Source organism: Pan troglodytes, chromosome 6 (assembly GCF_028858775.2).
Source record: "Pan troglodytes isolate AG18354 chromosome 6, NHGRI_mPanTro3-v2.0_pri, whole genome shotgun sequence".
Lineage (NCBI taxonomy): Eukaryota > Metazoa > Chordata > Mammalia > Primates > Hominidae > Pan > Pan troglodytes.
Window position 1 is genome coordinate 120,985,318 of NC_072404.2, and position 21,473 is coordinate 121,006,790.

Sequence of the window (21,473 nt, forward strand, 5' to 3'; positions counted from 1 at the left end):
GGGGAAAAATATTTAAGTATAGTAAAACCTAAGTAAACCAACTAGAGGACACATTGAATTTTTTTTTTTTTTTTTTTTTTTTTTTGAGACAGAGTCTTACCCTGTCACCCAGGCTGGAGTACAGTAGTGCATTCTTGGCTCACTGCAACCTCCGCCTCCTGGGTTCAAGTGATTCTCCTACCTCAGCCTCCCAAATGGCTGGGATTACAGGTGCCCGCCACCATGTCTGGCTAGTTTTCGTGTTTTTAGTAGAGATGGGGTTTCACCATTCAGTGTGCCTGGCTGATACACTGAATTTTGAAACACCTTTATGGAAATACAGTGGTATAGGAAGAACAGTCTGTGGGTAGAGTTTTCTTTTTTCTTTTTTTTTGAGACAGAGTCTTGCTCTGTCACCCAGGCTGGAGTGCAGTGGCAAGATCTCGGCTCACTGCAACCTCTGCCTCCCAGGTTCAAGCGATTCTCCTGCCTCAGCCTCCCAAGTAGCTGGGATTACAGGCATATGCCACCACGCCCAGCTAATTTTTGTGTTTTTAGTAGAGATGGGGTTTTGCCATGTTGTCCAGGCTGGTTTTGAACTCCTGACCTCAGGTGATCCACCCACCTCGGCCTCCCAAAGCGCTGGGATTATAGGTGTGAGCTACCATGCCTGGCCGGTAGAATTTCTTTCTACAGGAAATGGAAAGAGCACTGTTTTGAAAGAACAATCGGGCTTGACCAACAGCCAGCTGTGAGGTCTTAGTATCTCATTTAAACTGTCCCAGTCTTGGCCAGGCATAGTGGCTCATGCCTGTAATCCCAGCCATTTGGGAGGCCAAGAAGTGTGGATCGTTTGAGTACAGGAGTTCGAGACCAGGCTGGGCAACATGGTGAAACCCCATCTCTACTAAAAATACAAAATGTTAGCTGGGTGTGGTGGCATGCACCTGTGGTCCCAGCTACTCAGTGAGCTGAGGCCGGAGGATCACTTGAGCTTAGGAGGTTGGGGTTGCAGTGAGCCCTGATTGTGCTAGTCTGGGTGACAGAGTGAGACACTGTCTCAAAAAAAAAGCCCCCCATGTAAACAAAAATAAGCTGTCCCACCTGTAGAAGAGGGTTCTAGGGTTAAGATCACTTCCAGCTTCCTATGGTTTTTCTAGGCCTATGACTAGTTTTGCAAGAGGCTTCACAGAGTTCTGGCTTTGGAAAAAAACAGAATGTATAGGCCCCTTTCACAACAGAGCTTGATGTTACCTAGGCCAGTGCACGGTGATGGACTGCCAGCCACAGACAAGGCTCTCAGTGAACTGGTGGGCAAAAGAAGTCCTTGGTGCAGGAAGTGCCACACTGCCGTTTTGTGACAGTGGGCAATACAACGTTACAAACATTTATTCAACATGCCTACTATGTGTCAAGTTTCAAGTCTGCTTCCTCTGGTTTTCTGTTCTGCACCATAGTGAAAATATTCACTTGGGACTGAAGCAAAATGGCAAAAAGTCTGCCTTAGTTTGCCTGACAGCTTTGGCTCTGAGTGGCCTTGCTCTGCTCTTCGGGCACTCCAACTACTCCCCAAGATGATCTTCTCCATGTCAGGATCTTAGACATGAATTTCAAATGTGCTCTCAGCACTGTCTGTCTGGCAATTTAGTTCTTTACTTTTTTTTTGAGACAGGGTCTCGCTCTGTCACCCAGGCTGGAGTGCCGTGGCTTGATCATAGCTCACTGCAGCATTGAACTCTTGGGCTCAAAGAATCCTCCCGCTGGGACTGCAGGTGCCCGCCACCATGCCTGGCTAATTTTTGTATTTTCTTTTATAGAGACGGGTTTTTGCCATGTTGCCGTCTTGAACTCCTGGACTCAAGCAATCCACCCACCTTGGCCTCCCAAAGGGCTAGGATTACAGGTGTGAACCACTAAGCCCAGCCCTTAATTCTTTCTTTACTTTTCTCAAACTTCTCCCAAGCTTTCATACACATTCATCTTGCCTCATGGTCACTCAGAAAACGGAAGCCATCAGCTGGGCATTCCCTCATCTTCCCAGCAATAAATCTATAAGCTGACTTCCTCCCCATTGCCTTAGAGGTGTCCCTCTTTCTACAAAGGCCAGCATCTCCCTCCCTCCTGCCATCTCAAGGACTTCTTTTTTTTTTATTTAGTCAGATAACTCTCTTTTAAATCACCCTGTATGAGTCTGTTTTCATACTGTTATAAAGAACTACCTGGGATTGGGTAATTTCTAAAGGAAAGAGGTTTAATTGACTCACAGTTCAGCATGGCTGGGGAGGCCACAGGAAACTCACAATCATGGTGGAAGGCGAAGGGTAAGCAAGACACATTCTTCACAGGGCAGCAAGAAGGAGACGTGCCGAGCGAATGGGCGGGGGGTCGAGGGCGGGGGTTGGGAGGGAAGAGCCACTTATAAAACCATCAGCTCTCGTGAGAACTCACTCACTATCAGGAGAACCACATGGGAGAAACCGTCTCCATGATTCAATTACCTCCACCTGGTCTCCCCCCTTAACACGTGGGGATTCTGGGGATTCTGGAGATTACAATTCAAGATGAGATCTCTGTGGGGACACAAAGCCTAACCATTACCACACCTCTTTCTCTTGCTTTCTTAACCTCTCCCTCTCCTATTTACCTCAGTCTTACCAGCATATGGATTATAATCTGGTCTCTCCTCCCTTGAAAAACAAAAAACACAAAATCCAAAGCCTCCTTCGTGCTAAGCTCCTTAGGATTTGTCTGTCTACAAAAGGAATTCCCTTGCTTAGCTCTCACACACCCTCCAAACCACTCCAGTTTGGCTTTGCCCATGCTCCGCCCTCCCATGCCAACGCTACTCTGTCACACCTGTTTTGCTGAGGCCACTGTGGTATGTTGAATAGTGGCTCCCAAAAGATATGTCCTAACCCCCAGGCCCTGCCATTGTGACCTTATTTGGAAAACCAGAATTTGTGGATGTTAGGCATCTCCAGATGAGATCATCTAGGATTTAGGGTGGGCCTTAAGTTCAGTAACAGTTGTCCTTGTGAAAGAAAGGCAGTGGGAGATTTAAGACATGGGAGAAACAGGGAAGAAGGCCATGTGAATGTGGAAGCAGATTTGAGGGTTGAGCCTCTAAACCAGGGAAGCCAAGGACAGCAGTCACCAGAAGCCGGAAGAGGCAAGGAAGGATTCTCTGCTAGAGCCTTGGAAGGGAATGCAGCCTGCGGACGCCTTGATTTTGGACTTCTGGTCTCTAGAACCATGGGATAATAAATGTGTGTTGCTTTAAACCAGCACATTGTGGTCATTTGTCATGATAACCCTAGGAAACTAATAATTCACCAATGACCACCACGTTGCTAAGCCCTAGACACGCCGCCATCCCTGTCTTCCATTTTGCAGCAGCATTTGGTTCAGCTAACTGCTCCTTCCCCAAAACATGTACAGTCTTGGCTTTCAGGGAACCACTTTCTGCTGGGGTCACTCTTTGCTTTGAAGGGCTTCATCTTAGGGTTCCCTGCCAGCTTTCTGGCTCTACCCAATCTCTCTTCTCTTCTCCCTTTACATTCTCTCAGGTAATCACAACAATATTTTTTTTAGTAGAGACGAGGTTTCACCATGTTGGCCAGGCTGATCTTGAACTCCTGACCTCAGGGTGATCTGCCCACCTTGGCCTCCCAAAGTGCTGGTATCACAGGTGTGAGCCACCGTACCCGGCCTGCTTCCGATCTTCACTAAACACTCCTGCTGCCAGCCCCTCAAAAAGCCTCTTCCTCCTTTGGTTTTCCATATCTGAAGAAATGACATCTCCACCCAAACTAATTGCTCTACCAGAGACCTGGGAGTCATTCTTTACCTAAACAAATCTTATCAATTTCATATCTAAAATACATATATCTTGAATCCACTTCTTTTTTTTTTTGAGATGGGGTCTCTGTTGCCCAGGCCGGAGCACAGTGGTGTGAGCACGGCTCATTGCAACCTTTGTTACAGGGGGCAGCTAATTAGGCACGGGCAGGGCAGGAGAGAGCTCCCTCACCCCCCACACACCAGGAGAGTTGGGTGGCCCTCAGGTCATGGTCGGGCAGTTGTTAACTGTTTCGCTAAAGTAATAATTGGTCACAGCCGGTGCCAGGGAAAGGCAGTCTCCTAATAGAAAACACCTGAAACTATCAGCCGCTTCCCAGTAAGATCTCAGCAGTGGGGAGAAGTAATGCAAGATCCTGGAAGTAGGCCAATGGATAAAACCCCCAAGTCAAGAGATCAAGCTGCACGCTTGGTTTTTCAAGTCGCCTGCTTGGTCCACTTCCAATTGCACTTTCCTTCTTTCCTTTCCTTACTGCTCTAAAGCTTTTCTTTTTTTGAGATGGAGTCTCGCTCTGTTGCCCAGGCTGGTGTGCAGTGATATGATCTCAACTCATTGCAACCTCCGCTTCCCAGGTTCAAGCGATTCTCGTGCCTCAGCCTCCTGACTCCTAGCTGGGATTACAGGCACGTGCAACCATGCCTGGCTAATTTTTTTTTTTTTTTTTTTGGAACAGTCTCTCACTCCTTCACCCAGGCTGGAGTGTAGTGGTGCAACCTCCGCCTCCCGAGTTCAAGTGCTTCTCCTGCCCCAGCCTCCCACGTAGCTGGGATTACAAGCGTGTACCACCATGCCCAGCTCATTTTTTGTATTTTTAGTAGAGATGATGTTTTACCATGTTGGCCAGGCTGGTCCCAAGCTCCTAACCTCAGGTGATCCACCTGCCTCGGCCTCCTGAAATGTTGAGATTACAGGTGTGAGTCACTGAGCCCATCCAGCCTCTAGAGCTTTTTAATAAACTTTCACTCCTGCTCTTAAACTTGCCTCGATCTCTTCTTCTGCCTTATGCCCCAGTTGAATTTTTCTGAGGAGGCAAGAACTGAGGTTGCTGCAGATCCGTATGGGTTTGCCACCAGTAACTTGGATACCTTCCACTGGTAACACCTTGACCTACCTCCCAAGCTCAAGCGATCCTCCCGCCTGAGCCCACCAAATAGCTGGGATCACAGCTGCGCACCACCATGCCCGGCTATTTTTTTTTAGGGACAGGGTCTCCCTGTATTGCCCAGGCTGGCACACACTTTTCTTTATAGCTACTGTCATCATCTTTCGATCACACTGATGTTCTTCACTTTGTCTCTTGCAATAGCTTCCCACTGATTCACCACACAGTGGCTAGAGTGCCCTTTTAACAGATCACAGTACCGTGGCCCTCCTTAAAGCCCTTCCAAGGATTCCCACTGAATTGGACACAAAATTCAAACTCCCTAAAGGCCTTCTGTGGCCTCGTCCCTGCCCTCTGTCCATCTCTCTGCCCCTGGTCTGTCCACAATGGACGCTCTTTAGGCTCCAAGAAGTGATCTCTGCCTTCAGATCACTTCTTCAGAGAGAACTTCCTGAGAGCTGCCTCCTCTCCATCGTAAATGTCTCTCCTGTTACTTTCTCTCACAGAATTCAGTTCTTTCCACCATAGCATTTGCCACAATCCGTAATTACACATCTGATCATGTGTGTATTTATTTGCTTTCCTTCTCACTGGGTTGCTTCCAGAAAGCAGCTTGGATCGTGTTTCTCATCCCTGCGCACAGAGCGCCTGGCTCAGGGGCAGGCACAGAGAGGGTGCTCTCTAAGTACTCGCTCAATGAATCCACTGTCTTCTCTTCTCCTCACAGTCGTCTCCTGCCTCAAACGCAGGTCTAGCAGAAAGGCTCTTTTGGTGAGAATACCTTCACCCCCGGCAAAAAAAAAAAAAAAAAAAAAAAAAGAAATACCAAAAATTTAAATTTTATGAAAACCCGAAGACTTTGTTTTACAAACATATAAATTATTTTATTTACAAAGCCATGTTACAAAAAAAAAAAAAAGCAAAAAAAAAAAAAAAAATACAATCGCTTACTGGAGAATATTTCCAGGCCTGGTGAGGAACCATGGCAGTATCAATAGATACATGTTTGTTCTTTCCTTTTAAAACTGTAAGCCATAGAATTTACTATTTACACCTACTTTAGACATTTATTCTGCTTACAATATCACAGGCATGGAATGAACTCTATCTGGTAGTGCTAATACATAGAGGTGCGGGACGAAGAAGGAAAATACTTAGTGTTACAAAATATGGATTGTAGAAAAGAAACCCACTCCACAAGTGTGGCATTTGTTTAGAATGATTGGACATGCTTTCTTCAAAATTTTTCTGGAAAAGGTTCTAAAATTGGTAGTAGGAAAGGACAAATGAGCAGGTGCAAATTCTTGTCTGTGCAACAACAGTTATTTAATATACCCCATGACTGACCAGCTACGTAAAACCCACAGAGTTTTGTTAAAGTGCCATGGGCCGACAGCATAACAAAATATAAGGTGTAAATAGAAAATTTCTTTTTTTCGTTTTTTAAAACAAGAGTTCACTGAGAATCAGCAATAATAGAATATGCTGTATAAACTATTCTCTACAAAGGTTGATCAGCATTATTTACAATTGGTACATTGATACAAAAGAAGGCATACAAGTTATCCAAGTCGCTTTTTTTTTTTCTTTTCTTTTTTTTTTTTTTTTATGGCTGACAGGTCTATGCATTGCGTTATGCTTCACAACCAGAGCTTTCGAGCCTCTATGGCTGGCGACAAGTCAGGAGATCTTCAGGCAAAGAGGGGTGTGTGCAGTCAAGGGACTGGGAGAGAAGACTGAGTGGGTGTGCAGAACAGAAGGACCCAGAGGACATCACCCTAAAAATGTTTTATAGGCTGCTCCAGTTTAACTCCATTAAGACAAACCCAAAGAGAACCTTTTATTTGCATTCCATTTTTCAAGCTGCAAGTTTTTAATACATCATTGTAAAGTAAACCTGTGGTTGACTGCCAAGGAAGAATACCGTGGGCTTTCCCTTTTTGCCCAGTTTTCCAGAAATATCCTCACCTTGGTCATAGCCAGTCTTTTGACAAAGTAAGCAGCATTCCATGAGGGTGGGGGGGTGGGGTGGGGGCTCTTTATTCCAGCTTCCAATTCAAGATGTAGAGAGCTACAATGTCTAAACCTATTGAATTGCTCCTTTAGTCCTTGAGACATTATTTCTCAGAAGCAGCCACTTAATCTCTCAACCTTTGTTTTCCCTCTTTGACTATAAGAGTTTGTAAATCAGAGGGTTATTTTGTTGCGGAGATTTTGTTTTTTGTTTTTACTCCTGCAAGGTTTACAACTCAAAATAAATTATAAAAAACAACAGACCTCTGAAACCGAACAAGACAAAATTGTGCAAAAATAACAAAGATATGTACATACTTTTCAGTCTGAAGAAATGTACAATAAAAACATAATTCAAAGAACATTTTAAAAATATAAACATTGCTTAAACTTTCCTAAGTTTCATATTGTTTCTGAAACTATTCTGGTCAGTTAGCTCTGTAATATAGTAAAACATAAATTATTACAAAATTAACACTATAAAAATTTACTTTAAGAATATCTTCTAAACTTTTTTTCAAAGGGTCTAACCTTGTTTATAATTTCTTAAACATTTATAAGTCTTAAAATCTCCTTAACCTTTTTTTTTAAAAAAAGAAAAAGTAACAATCATCCCTTCAATTTGCAGTCTCTTTTCCCAAGACGTAAATAAACCAGCATATAAGTGCACTTTTAACACTGTAGAAATAAAAATGAAATCATCCGAACTAATGTCCTGGTACTTAATATCAACTCCTGATTTTTAAACAAATCATTTTATATTAAAAAATTTAGTAATCCTATAAGAAACACTCACTGTCAGTGCAATTCCATTGATGAAAATCACTCCATTTGCCTCCCGTCTTTGCAATTCCAATTGTGTGGTGAAACTTAACAGTAGTCTGTTCTTTGGGTTGGGGGAACGGGAAAGAAAAGGAAAACTTTGGGGTGGGGATGAGGGTTCTGCCCAGCTATTAAACTAGCATTCATTTCTGATTTAAGGATGAAACAAAACCTCCCAGTATCTTTGCTATACATCATATGCAAAGTTACATGATTAATAGCACAGAACACCTATTTTATGTTGTGAATTCCTTTCCTGATTATGATTCCCTACTAGAGCTTATGGTATTGCTGTTTCTTTTAGAACTCCAGTGTGAATAGTTCTATGGCTGCAGGGCTCCAGCGTGGCTCTTCCAAATGGCTGTTCTTCACTGAGCAGTGGCTGTCCTTACCATTCCTTCATGGGGATGGCTGTCTCTAAGACAGCAAAAGCTGATCCATGGGTGTGCTGATCCCACCAGGTCCCTGTGGCCCAGGGCATGGGGGTGGGTGGGAAATGCTATTATTTATTCTGACAAAAGGTTTGACACATACCCTTTTGTGGAAGCTCTCCCTGGGGGGCTCTTCCTAGCCCAGGAAGGCAGCCTAAGAACCTTTAGCAGCTGTGGTCACCGTGCCTCCTCACGGAGTGGCTTTCTGGGTTCTCACGACCTTTTTCCTGGGATTTCTCCCTCCTAGCTCACCCTGCTGTGGGCACTGGCACACTGATTCCTGGAAGGGATTCTGCAGATTCCTGACCAGCTCAGACCACCACAGTCTCCAGTTTTTTTAGGGATCATCTCCTACCCACCATGCTCTGCTTGCTGCCACCTTCCCAAACCTGTTCTGGCCCCTGTCCCTGACTGGTTTATCCTTTCTGAGCTGCACAGCTGGACAGTGGTATTAGGTAAACCACATCACTAAATGGCCACTGTTCTCAATCTCGCTTCTAGCATTTGGCTCCAGCCATGGTGGGCTGTGGAAACTGGATGAGGGAACCCCACCCACCCTCCAACTCTCCACTCCCAGCTCCTCCCCAGCAAAGCCCCCTCTCCCTGCACACAGTCCTGAGGGGATCCTATGAGAGCCAGGTCCTTTGAAGACCAGTGAGGACCCAGAGAGTGGTAGACGTAGGGATGGAAGGAATCGGGTGGAGATGACAGGAAGAAAAAGGGCTCTGCCTGTGCTAAAGTTCAAGAGCTTCAGAGCATGCCAACCTGGAACCAACATTCTGCAATGTCTGCTCTCATGGCTGGAGCAAAAGGATGGTACAGTAGCAGCATCAGGAGCGAGGGGAGTGACCCCAAATTTGGAAGAATGTAAAAACATGGCAAATGAAAGGAAAGACAGCGGAAACCAAACACTGGAACTGTTTTCTGTAAATCTCAAATTCACCTTCTTTTGCCTTTTTAACTAAAAATTGGTCAATTAAAAAAAGAAGAAGAAAGGCCAGAGTCACAGGGAGTGCACAGAAAACAGACTCTCCCCCCAGCCCACTCCCCTCCCTCCTCCTCCCCATGGCCTCCTCGGATGGGATTAGGTGGCCTGGAATTGATGTGGAAGTGGCTTCATAGTCTTGTTATGGAAGAGTCCTTATCCTGCCCGTTCTGTTTGTGTTCTTCTAGGAAAGAAAAGAAAAACTTGTTTCAAAACCATACAGTTGAGATTACCCATGAGAATTCAAGGATGGAGACTTAGTTTTCCCATCTATAATAGAAAGGACAATATCCCACCTCCCATATCCAGCAAAGGGCAGCTGGAATAGCAAAAGAGATGATGGATCTAAAGGACCCAATAGCAAATGAGGTGATGGATCCATGCATGTAAGGCAGTCACAGAGGTCCTCACTGTGGAGGAAAACACAAGGACAAATGCCGCGGACATTCCTGGGAGTCCTCTTTGGGAGAGTGGACAGAATAATTGATGCCTTCATTTTTGTTCTCCATTAGTTCATCTTTTCCTACCTAACCTATAGATGACACTGCAAATTATCTCAGGAAGGATTCTAGTGTTGGGTTAAACTCAGAGGCTCTGGAGAGAGAGATTTTGGGTTCAAGTTACTTGGCTTCTTAGTGTAGCCATCTTCATCTGTAATCATCTTGTCCCTCACAGGGTTGTGAAAAGGTTTAAATGTGTGTAGTGTGTGTAAAGGACACAGCACGTAGCCCTCTCTCTGCAGGCAGAGAGTGCTACACAAGTGGTGGCCATTTGTGTTTGTCAGGGCTGATTGCTGGCATTTTGGGTTCCCAGCAGGTGTACCCGGAGCTATGGGCACATGCAGGCTGTGTTTGGTGAGGGTGAAGTGTAGTCTGTAGGTACACATGACAACCTCGACAAGAGGCCCCATCAACAGAGGCTGACGGCCTGAGTACAAATGTGCCTTCCCACCCCAGCACACATGACGGGCTGCAAGTGTTCTGGCACAAAAAGGACTCAAAATGGTGAGGAGACTCTCCCTGGCCTGGGGATACAAAAACCATTTCCCCATAATCTTTACCCAAACTCTACCCAAGATTTGTGGGAAAATCCCAAAGGGCAAAATACACACACGTTGCTATTTTGTTATTTGGTGTCTACAAAACATGCAGTACCTCTAAGGCAACATAACAACATGGTTATATATACACGCACACCCACATGCACACCCACACATTTTCCAATCATGTGTAAGGGGCAAAACCCCACCCCCTAATCCTTCCTGGTCCTCCCTAGACACATATGCATACACTCCATTGAGAAAATCATTTATCACAGGTGTACACACCGACTACTCTTATACATCAAGTTTATAAAAACTACTAAGTCTACCCTGAATACTGCTGCCATGAAACTGCATCCTGAATGGTGGCTGCAGCTCATCAGAGGCTTTTGAGAGAGTGCTGATGGACAGACACCATGGGCAAGGCCTCCCCCTCCTCTTTTTTTTTTGAGACAAAGTCTCACTCTATTGCCCAGGCTGGAGTGCAATGGTGTGATCTTGGCTCACTGCAACCTCCACCTCCCGGGTTCAAGTGATTCTCCTGCCTCAGCCTCCTGAGTAGCTGGGATTACAGGTGCGCACCACCATGCCCAGCTAATTTTGCATTTTTAGTAGAGACGGGGTTTCACCATGTGGGCAAGGCTAGTCTCAAACTCCTGACCTCGTGATCTGCCTGCCTTGGCCTCCCAAAGTGCTGGGATTACAGGCATAAGCCACCATGCCTGGCCTAAAAAAATTTTTTTTTGAGATAGGATCTCGCTCTGTTGCCCAGGCTGGAGTGCAAGGTGCAATCACAGCTCACTGCAGCCTCAACCTCCCAGACTTCAGTGATTCTCCTGCCTCAGCTGCCTGAATAGCTGGGACTACAGGCATCTGCTGCCATGCCTGGCTATTTAAAATTTTTGTAGAGATAGGGTCTCACCATGTTCCTTAGGCTGGTCTCAAACTACTGGGCTCAAACCATCCTCCTGCCTCGGCCTCCCAAAGTGCTGGGATTATAGGTGAGGCATCATGCCTGGCTGGCAAGTCCCTTTTTTACAATTTTTTTCTTGAGACACAGTCTCACTCTGTCACCCAGGCTGGAGTGCAGTGGTGCAATCTCAGCTCACTGCAACCTCCACCTCCCTGGTTCAAGCAATTCTCCTGCCTCAGCCTCCCGAGTAGCTGGGACTACAGGCACGCACCACCACGCCCGGTTAATTTTTGTATTTTTTAGTGGAGATGGTGTTTCACTATATTGGCCAGGCTGGTCTCGAACTCCTGACCTTGTGATCTACCTGCCTCAGCCTCCCAAAGTGTTGCGACTACAGGCATGAGCCACCATGCCCGGCCGCAAGTCCCTTTAATCAAATCATCTTCTTTAATTTTCACAATAGCCTTAGGAGGGAAGCATCAATTTTGCCTTTTAACGAATGAAAAAAACTGAGACTCAGAGAGGTAATGTGCGTACGCTCATACAGCTGGTAATAATAGCTAACACTTGTGGGTTTACTGTGTGCCAGGCATTTTCTAGTGGCTTTACATGAATAGGCTAATCCTCACAAAAGCCATAGAAGGTAGGGGCCAGTATGATCCCCACTTTATAGACAGAGGAAATGGAAGCACAGAGAAGTTAAGTAACTTGCCCAAGGGCACACAGCTAACTAGAAGGCCTAGGTTTGGAAGCCAGGTAGCCATGCTCTTAACTGGAGATGAGGTTTGAATCAGGGTCTCACCCCAATGTCCAAACTCTTTCCACTCTGCTGATGACCATATGAATTTTTGCCCCACCCCCACCCTCAGTAACTTACCTGTCGGCTGTGTCCTGGGCTGGATATACTTGAAGGACTGGATTGTGACAAAGCTAGGCTGCTATTTTTCCCAACCTGAAAGACACCATTGAAGCCCCACTCAGACACACGAGCCAGCCTGGGAAGGGCCTGCCGATGCCACATGTTCTAGGGGAAAGAAGGGCTGCACAATGCCTCCTTCATTCCCTCAGATTGGCTCGGAACCGGTGTTTCCATCTTAAGTGGCAGAGAAAATGAAAATGTTGCAGAGGGTGCCTTGAGGGATGCCCTCTCCTTCCCAGAGGAAAAGTGGAATTGTGGGGACTCCTCATACTGCTCCCTAGCTGGCCGGGACCGAATAGGGAAGGATGAGGACAAAGGCATCTGGTGGAGATGCCTGGCTCCTCTTGGGAGCTTCACTCAGCAGAGGCTGGGCTTTTCTACCTGTGGCCAAATGGTCACACAGCTCATATACCTCTGACCCTCCGTCCCAAACCCATTTTGTTTCCAGCCCAGACTCCCTCAGCCTGGCTGCAGATAAAACACCTGGATCTTTTGCTGGGTCAGTTTTCCCGGCTAGGAGATGTAACGCACACGCAACTGTTCTTTAGGAAAATAGCACGATGGTGCTGGGCTTCTCCTTCATGTGGAGGGAGGACAGGAACGCTATGCATGCGGGTGTGGCCACTGTGCCCTTCCCCTTCCTCTGGGACTGTCCTTCACACAATGGGCCCGGTCCTTGGGGAAGCTGATGCCAGGCACTAACCAGTCCCTGTCTAGTCTGCAAAGGCAGCTTGAACTTTCATCCTATAAACCACTCCTCTTCTCCATTAACTTGCCTTTATGTAAAGACGTTTGCCTTACATTATTTTATTTATTTATTTTTGAGACACAGTCTCACTCTGTCGACCAGGCCGGAGTGCAGTGGCACGATCTTGGCTCATTGCAACCTCTGCCTCTGGGGTTCAAGTGATTCTCCTGCCTCAGCCTCCCGAGTAGCTGGGATTACAGGCACGTGCCACCCCACCCGGCTAATTTTTGTATTTTTAATAGAGACAGGGTTTTGCCATGTTGGCCAGGCTGGTCTCCAACTCCTGACCTCAGATAATCCACCCATCTCGGCCTCCCAAAATGCTGGGATTACAGGTGTGAGCCACCACACCTGGCTACATTCACAGTCTTGATTTTTATTCAGTTTAATAGCCCTGTGGCAACTTCCGGCCTTATACCAACCAGATACAATTAAATGGATCCCTAAATTGTTCTCAAAGCAAAAGTTTATCTTGCATTTCTCAATCTCATGCGTTGCCCCCACCCCGATCTCCTAGCAGAAGTAACACAGATCCCAAGGGCCTTTGCCTTTACTGAATACTTGGAAATCACCAGTGATAAAGCCTTTTCTTAATGCCCTGCTGACAAGCACCGAGGTATCACCTGCGTTAGAGAACCAATGCTGACCAGATCCAAGGCAGCCGTTAAATGCATCCGTTTTTTTGAATTCCCTCCTGATGAGCACTTGGCTGCTCCTTTCACCACCGCTTCTGGCTGACTCAGCATTTACTAAGCATTTCCTACAGTCCTGCAGACCAAAGTATCAACAGAGCCACATCTACTCAACACAGAGGGGACTCTGTTAATGGCATGGAGGCTAAGAGGCCAGACTCCAGAGCCAAAATGCCTGGGTTTAAATCCTAGCCTAACTACTGCTTCGCTGTGTGATTTTGGGTGCCTTGCTTAACCCTCCTGTGCCTTGGTTCACCCATCTGTAAAAGGAGAGTAACAGCAAGTAATTATAAAATGAGTTAATACACCTGAAGTGCTTGGAACAGAGCCCATCATCTACGTGTTAGCTGCTGGGACTGTATCTAAAATGAGTGAGATACCACGGCCTTGCTGTTCAAGGCGTGGCCTGGGAGGCTGTTAGAAATGCAGACTCCCAGGCCCCTGCCCAGGCCTGCTGATTGAGAATCTGCATGTTCACAAGCCCCCCGGGGGATTCGTGTACATGTTCAAACTTGAGAGGCCTTGGCTCTGCCCTCCATCCTGGGCCCTGGCGGTGGCACCCACCAGCAGTTTAGCCTCCAGGGAGAGCCCTGTGGGTGCCAGCCCCCCTCCCTCACACCCCTGGCTGTGGGGAGTCAGAACAGTGCCCTCAGCTCGAGCGAGAGGACCTGTGTCTCCCGCTCCTCTCAGCTTGGCCTCGGTTTGCAGCTTGTCTGGCCCTTGGGTTCCAAACTTGCTGTTTCTCATGTGTTTGTGATTTGTGAATCCCCCTCAGGCTGTGCTCTTCATGAAGTTATAACAAGTCTCATAAGTGGTGACATAAAACATTAAAACATCTTTTAACAACTGCCTCCCATTGCTCCAAAGTCCTCAACCCTAGATGGGGCTGGGCTTGGGGTTTGGTTCCCTTGATTCTGTGTAACGGTCTCTGGACACACTGCCCTGATGGGTCTAGGCTCCTGGGCAGGTTGGCCGGCCCTCTCGTCAGACCTGGCTCCCCAGAGAATCCGAGGCCAGGCCCTTCCCCACGTCTGCTCCCTCATCTATATGCCCAACTGGCCCCCGAGGCCGGGGCGGGGGTGGTGGTGGGCTTTCCTAAGTAGCCCCCCAGCCGGAGGAGAAGGACTAGACTCAGGGATGAGAACAGAGCTCAAGGGAAAGAAACATGATTCCTTCCCAGACTGCGCCACACTCTCTCAGCTTCCTCACCATACACACTCCTATCTGCACCATGGCATTGAACACTTCTTTGCCAGCTGGTGACAGTTGCAGTTTTTCTTTAGGAAGGAAAGAATTCTATTAGGAGGAGGTGGGGGTCGAGGCAGCCTACGAAAGTGGGAAGGACAGTCACCTGGGAGCCGGGCACAGGCGCTCCCACTCCCAGGTGGGACCCTGGGTCAGCATTTAACCTGCCTGGGCCTCAAGCTCTTCCTAAGGGGGTTCCAACAGATCAGATCAAACCTCTTAGCAACAGAACTCTTTAATGACAATGTTCTCAGAACCTCAAAAGATAAAACTGACCGATGTGGAGTGGGGAACTCAGAATCTCTCTGTGCCTCAGTTTACTCATCTGTAAAGTGATAACTGCACCCACTGCACTGGGGTGTCATGAGGACTCAGTGAGGTAATAACCGTAAAGTGCCGAGAACAGTGTCTAGCACATAGTGAGCGTGGTATCAAGTACTTGTTCAGTAAAGTGCTCTCAAAGCGGAGGGTGAAAACTGCCTTCGGGGAAAACGAGAAAAGGAATCAAGCTTGTGTTACCTGTCGGAGCCGCCCGGCTAAGCAGGGGCGCTGCCCAGCTCCCCCTGCCCCCCAGAGCCGGTGAAGGCGGTGCCAGGAGGTCCCTTACCTGCCGAGAGGAGGTGCTGTTAACGGGATCGGGCACCGGTGCGAGAAGGCTGGGCGGGTTCTTTTTGTGAACGCTATTCATACCAGGCATTTTAGTGATTTTACAGGCTTTGCTACTAGAACTCGAGTTCTTACGCTTTTTTCCTTCTGATTTGTCAAAAGAGAGGGGCAGAGAAGACACAGCATTGTGTGAGGCCAGAGAGAGGTCCCCTGCGTGGAGCGCAAGGGAGGGCACAGAGAGGGGACAGGAGTCACTGCTGCCTCCCACCGCGCCCACCTGTCTCACTATGTCCGCGGGGCCACCGGGCAGCGAGGTCCGTCCTGAGGGCTCCAGTTTGGCACTGAGTGGGCTCACCCCATTGTTTGAGTTGTGCACAGACAGGCTGTTATAGGGAGGGGCCGCCTGATAGGAGTTCAAAGCAGAACTGGCATTCAAAACACAGTTCTTTTTGTGAGGCCCTGACAGTGGAGACGAGAGGGATGCCTGCAAGGAAGAGGAGGAGGAGGAGGAGGAGGAAGGCGAAGACTGTGGCTTCCTTTTTTTGTTACTTGGAGACTCGTCGCTACGGGTGGACAGGTCTTTGACTTTTGAGGATTTGCTGGTTTTGGTTTTGGATGGCTTGTGGGATGGGGAAGGGATGACGGCTGGTATCGGGGACACGGCGGATGGGGCCTTGAAGGTTGAGTCCATGATGCTGAGGGTTGCGGCCACATGAGGGAAAGCTGTGGTGTGGGACATGAGGGCGCTCGGGTCCGGCGATGTCACGAAAGCTGCGTTTGAGAGCATGGCTGATGTCATTATGTAAGAAGAGGTGAGCCTCGAGCTGATGGGAGCTGAAGGAAGATACACAGCACTGGGGTTGCTGAAAGGCTGCAAAACGGATGCTGGAACGGGGGTGGTGATGTGGGCTGCTGGCGAGGGCAGGGGGCTATCTGCCGCAGGAGGGATCTTCCTAAACATGAGAGAAGAGTGAAAGAGAATCAGTGAGACATCGGGTTGGCATTGCTCAGGAGGCTCGATGACGTTTGAGCATCAGGGCTACAGAGGACACCCCGGCAGAACCAGACTATGGAGAATGGAGCCTTGAAGGATGGGAGAATCTGAAGCATGGCCCCTCCTTATGGCACCCCCCATTGCAACATCCAGCAACCTAATTTTCATCACGCACAGTCTTTCAGATCCTTTTCTCCAGGCTTGGCTGCTGGAGAAGGCCTGATTTTGGTTCATGAATAAAAGGTCAATGTTATTTCCAGTATTCTCCTCTCTCAACCACTGCCCCCACCCCCCAACTCTCTTTTTTTGGCAGCGATGAAGGTGGTTTTTAATGAGAAGTGATCATTTCACATGTAGGTCCTGGTTGCAAGTAAGAAATGTGAGGACAGGGCTTTGCTACCTGGACACAGGGGCCGGAGCTTCCCCTCTCTACCCACTCCAGCTTCTGCCCAGGGACTCTCGGGGCTTTCCCCACCCTGCTCTGGGCTGGAGGCAGTTGGGGAACGGCCCTCTCCAAGGCCAGCATCCTCCCGCCTTTGCTGTCTGCAGCCTCTGGTTCCCTCTGCAGAGAGCCATTTCCACATTGACTCGCGGCTGCTGGCTCCTGGTGGCTGGGCCGTGGAGGGTTAGGGGTTTGGGAATGGTGAGATGGCAAGTTGCCCACTCCCAGGACTAGCTTTGTTTTTTCCTATTCAGCCCATTCTACCTTAGCTCTTGCTCAGAGGAGCTGTCTGGGGTGTGGCTGCTGACCTTTAGCAGGTCTTCTTGTCCTGTGTTAGGAAATGGTGAGTGTGGGGACCCTCATATGTCCAGAGAAGGAGATCAGGGATTTCTAGTTTGTTCTGAAGATAAATGTAGGATGTGGACAGGAGGAGAAAAACAGGAGGGGAGGGGAAACCCACTGTTTTCTTCTTTGGTCTTCTTGGAGCTTGGGGGGTACCTCAGAGCAAACTCCCTGGAGCCAAGGCCGGCACTAGGCTGTGGCTTACCCTTGGGGCCTCCCTGCAAACTCCATCTTCTGATTTGCGCTGGGAGTGACTCCTCCTTCCATCCTACAGCCTGGGGTGCTGCTGCTGCTACTCTGGGGACCGGGAGGAGGCACACAGCCACAGGGATGTTTGTTCGTGATTTTGCAGGAAAGCACATGGCCCTCAGGAGCCAGGTAAATGTGTTCAAGCTGGTCCTTTCCCATTTCTCACCTTGCTCCCTCTCCCGGTTTCCCTGGGAAATCATTTTCACTGTAGCTGGGGCTCACTAGCGATTAGGAACTAGCTTTCCTTCTTTGAAAGCAGCACATGAAGGTGAGCAGTCCCAGAGCCTTGCCCCAGTGGGCTAGAACACGTGCAAGACAGGGCCTCACACCGTCCTTTCTCTTCTTTGGAGGCCACTCTCCCAGCTGTAGCATCAGGACCAGGTGCCAGGGAACTCTGGAAAGAGGCACTGCTGAGAGATAAATGTCTCTTCTAGCATTCCTCTCTGAAGATTCTGCTTTTGGCCTGCACTTTGGTGGAGCCTGTGGCATCCATCTTTAGGGTAGAATCCAGAGGAATCCTTGTCCTTGAAAACGTCAGACCAAAGGGATCAAATATAAGAGAAAAATGTTGCCAAACTCACAACGGCCATGATGGCATTGAGAATTTACATTCTCTCAAGCCTAAAGAAGGTAAGAGATCCTGTAAGCACTCAGCAAGGTGCCCCATAAATACTTGTTGCAATGAATGAATGAGTGAATGAATGGATGGATGAATGGGTAGGTGGATGGGTGAGCAGGTGGATTCTCAGCAGCACCATACCCATATTGTCAGGGACTATGCATGGTGGGCAAGGACTCCCATATGATCAGACTGGAAATGTCTACACACATCCTTAGAACTGTCTGGCCCTGCACAACCCCTTCCTAACAGGGGCAGGGAACATTTCTTAGAGGGGGAGGAACCTCCCAACTTTCCTGCTGCTTTTGTTGCCTTGCTGTGGTGCTATAGGCAACCCACTCCATCTTTCCTTGACTCAAGTTTGCTTACACTAAAGTATAGATAGAAATACATGTGGGCAGAGGTTTGGCAGTTACTTGTAATAAAAAGTTATTTACAAATACCAGATGGCTCATTTAGAGAGGATCCCAATCAATGACTTTGAATGGGATCCATTTTTTCCATTTTTTTTTTTTTTTAGACGGAGTCTTGCTCTGTTCCCCAGGCTGGAGTGCAGTGGTGTGATCTCGGCTCACTGCAAGCTCCGCCTCCCGGGTTCACGCCATTCTGCTGCCTCAGCCTCCTGAGTAGCTGGGACTACAGTCACCCGCCACCAGGCCCGGATGAATTTTTGTTTTTAGTAGAGACGGGGTTTCACCGTGTTAGCCAGGATGGTCTCGATCTCCTAACATCGTGATCTGCCTGCCTCGGCCTCCCAAAGTGCTGGGATTACAGGCGTGAGCCACTGCACCCGGCCTGAATGGGATCCATTTTTAATGTCTCAATTTATAATTTTCCAATTAAATAGTATAAATTCACACTTCAACTTCTGCTAACTAGCAGAGTTGAAGTCCTAAATCTTACCTGGCTGACACTCAGGATTGGGACGGGTGCTCTTTTTAGGCACACTTTCTATCCTTTTCTTGCCTCACTACTCACAAGTGGATAGCAGGGGCAGGAGGGGAGATAGGGCAGGGGAGAAATAGGGTGAGGGGCATGTGGCAGCTCCCTGTCCCCGGGAGTCCCTTCCCTGCCAAAGCTAAACAGTTTATGTGTTTTTTTTAGGTGCCAAATGGCAGTGGATTTCAGCTTTGCTGGGCTGTGCCCTGGTTTAAGCTTTGCACACTGGCCCAGGGAAGTCCCACACTAAAGCCCACAGATGCAAATAAATTACTGACAGTGCCCAACCTCCCCTGCCAGGTGGCATGGAGGTCCAGATGCTGACCTGGCTGAAAGAGAATACTGTGTTGGCGGCTCCTGATGCAGAGTTAAATGCTTGTTAAAGAAAAAAGAGTCTTGGCCGTTCCTTTTCTTCCTAATGTCTTCCACGCCCCCATCGGCTGCCATCCCTCCAGGTTCGGGCCCGCCGGGGCCTGGGGTTTGGGCAGCGAGGTTGAGAGGGTAGCGGGGTGCTACGCTCTCCAGAGTTGACACCCAGGCAGCCCCAATGTTGCTCAGTGACAGCAGATTGGTTAGGCAAGTCCTGAACAGGGGGGAGGGACCTGATGCCCTGTGGCTCGGGTTTCTGTGCCTGAGGAGGAAAGGAATATGGAGCTTGAGCTGACAGGACACCAGGGAGTGAAATACAGATCAACACATTCCTTCCACGTGTCTGGGATTGACACTTCCATAACACAGGGAGCAAAGAGCTGCGAGGATCACCAGGGCTGGCTGCCGTCTTGGGGAACAAGAGCAGAGGCTCAATCACCAAGTAACTGAGAGCACAGTCACCCCACGTGTAGCACCAATTTGTTGCTGTTTGGAATGGACACAAGTAAATATCAAGGGTGCCCTTTACACACACTGGGCAGTCACTTAAATGGGAAGAAATGATAAGCTTCTCTTGTGGCCCTTACCTACCTTATAGTAAATGTTAACATTTAGTACTAAGTCTGCCAGGAGAGCTCAATTCAGACACAAATGGGGCTCACTTCTAGAAGTTCAGGTCTGGAAGCTCTTTAGGCTTCCAGAAGGGGCCTAAGGTGTCGTAGCTGCCTGGGGGAGAGGAGGAATCCTGGAAGAGGGGCAAATTTTGACTTCTGTTCCCTCCCATTTCTTAGGAATCCCTTCCTTGCCTCTACTGGACCTCAGTGGGCATCTGGGGGGCCTCAGCTGTTGTCTTTCCTGGACTGTCTAGGCCCAGATTTATGTGATCCATGACTCCAATGGATGATGATATCTTGAGAGCTCACCTTTGTAGGAGTGGGTGATGGGGATACCCAGTGGGCCGGCCTTACATTATCAAGTGGCCTATTATTTCTTACCAATAGCATTCTTCCAGATCAAGGCTTCTTCCCTGTTTATGAATCCCCTATTAAAATGTAAGTACACTGGGAAGTGGATAGTAAAGGAACTTAAGAGAAAGGGAACCTAAGTTGGAGTTTAGGGTAGAGAAGTACAAGTCGAGGTGGGTGGGGAGTCCTAAGGAGGCGGGAAGGGCCAAAGACAAACTTAACCAACTTCACAGCTTTGCTCAGGATCTGCCCTGTTGGCAAGTGTACAGATGTTTTCACAGGACAGCAAACAACTAGAAATTAGCAATTGGTCCACAACCATAATGAAATCTTTAGTTTTTTTTTTTTGAGACGGAGTCTCCCTCTGTCACCCAGGGTGGAGTGCAGTGGTATGATCTCAGCTCACTGCAAACTCTGCCTTCCGGGTTCAAGCGATTCTCCTGCCTTGGCCTCCTGAGTAGCTGGGATTACAGGTGTGCGCCACCACACCCAGCTAATTTTTGTATTTTTAGTAGAGACGGGGGTTTCACTATGTTGGCCAGGCTGGTCTTGGACTCCTGATCTCAGTTGATCCGCTCGCCTCAGCCTCCCAAAGTGCCAGGATTACAGGCGTGAGCCACCGTGCCTGGCTGAAATCTTTAGTTTTGATATTGTAGTATTAACATCACAAACAGAAGCATATATATATATATATATATATATATATATTTTTTTTTTTTTTTTTTTTTTTTTTTAAGAGAGAGGGTCTTGCTCCATTGCCCAGGCTGAGTGCAGTGGCACAATCATAGCTCACTGTAACCTTGAACTCTTGGCCTGAAGCGATCCTCCCACCCCAAGCCTTTCAAGTAGCTAGGATCATAAGTGTGTGTCACTACACCCATCTAATTTTTAAAAATTATTTTTTGTAGAGATGGGGGTCTTGCTATATTGCCCAGGCTGATCTCAAACTCCTGGCCTCAAGCAATCCTCCTGCTTTGGCCTCCCAAGCGCTGGGATTACAGGCGTGAATCACTGCACTCAGCCAGAAGCATGTTCTTAATATCCTTAGATTCTCTAGGAGCAATAAAAAGGCCCTTTAACTTAGGTAAACAGACAATATATTATCTAACATTCTTCTCATTTAGGAGATTACCAACACAAAAATGGTCTCCAAAAAAGACAAAGCATGTAACACATCATTCGTGTTTCTCAAAACCTT

At 47.9% G+C, this 21,473-nt stretch overlaps 1 protein-coding gene across 33 annotated transcripts in view; it reads right to left on the minus strand.

The window, feature by feature from the left end:
• Nucleotides 1-5,840: 5,840 nt before the first annotated feature.
• ATXN7L1 (ataxin 7 like 1) overlaps nucleotides 5,841-21,473 on the minus strand; it is a 267,713-nt gene continuing 252,080 nt past the window's right edge. For 9 of the 33 annotated variants that reach the window (XM_009453953.5, XM_009453942.5, XM_016945624.4 and 6 more), the window contains 2 exons: nucleotides 19,267-19,572; nucleotides 14,970-16,309 (listed from right to left, as the gene is read on the minus strand). In XM_009453953.5, the coding sequence (XP_009452228.3) occupies nucleotides 15,208-16,309; nucleotides 19,267-19,572 (1,408 nt within the window). In that variant the 3' untranslated portion in view covers nucleotides 14,970-15,207. Of the gene's footprint in view, nucleotides 9,376-12,023; nucleotides 14,289-14,969; nucleotides 16,310-19,266; nucleotides 19,573-21,473 lie in introns of those variants that run through there. The other 24 variants (XM_009453940.5, XM_063815508.1, XM_063815511.1 and 21 more) reach the window with 11 other exon arrangements.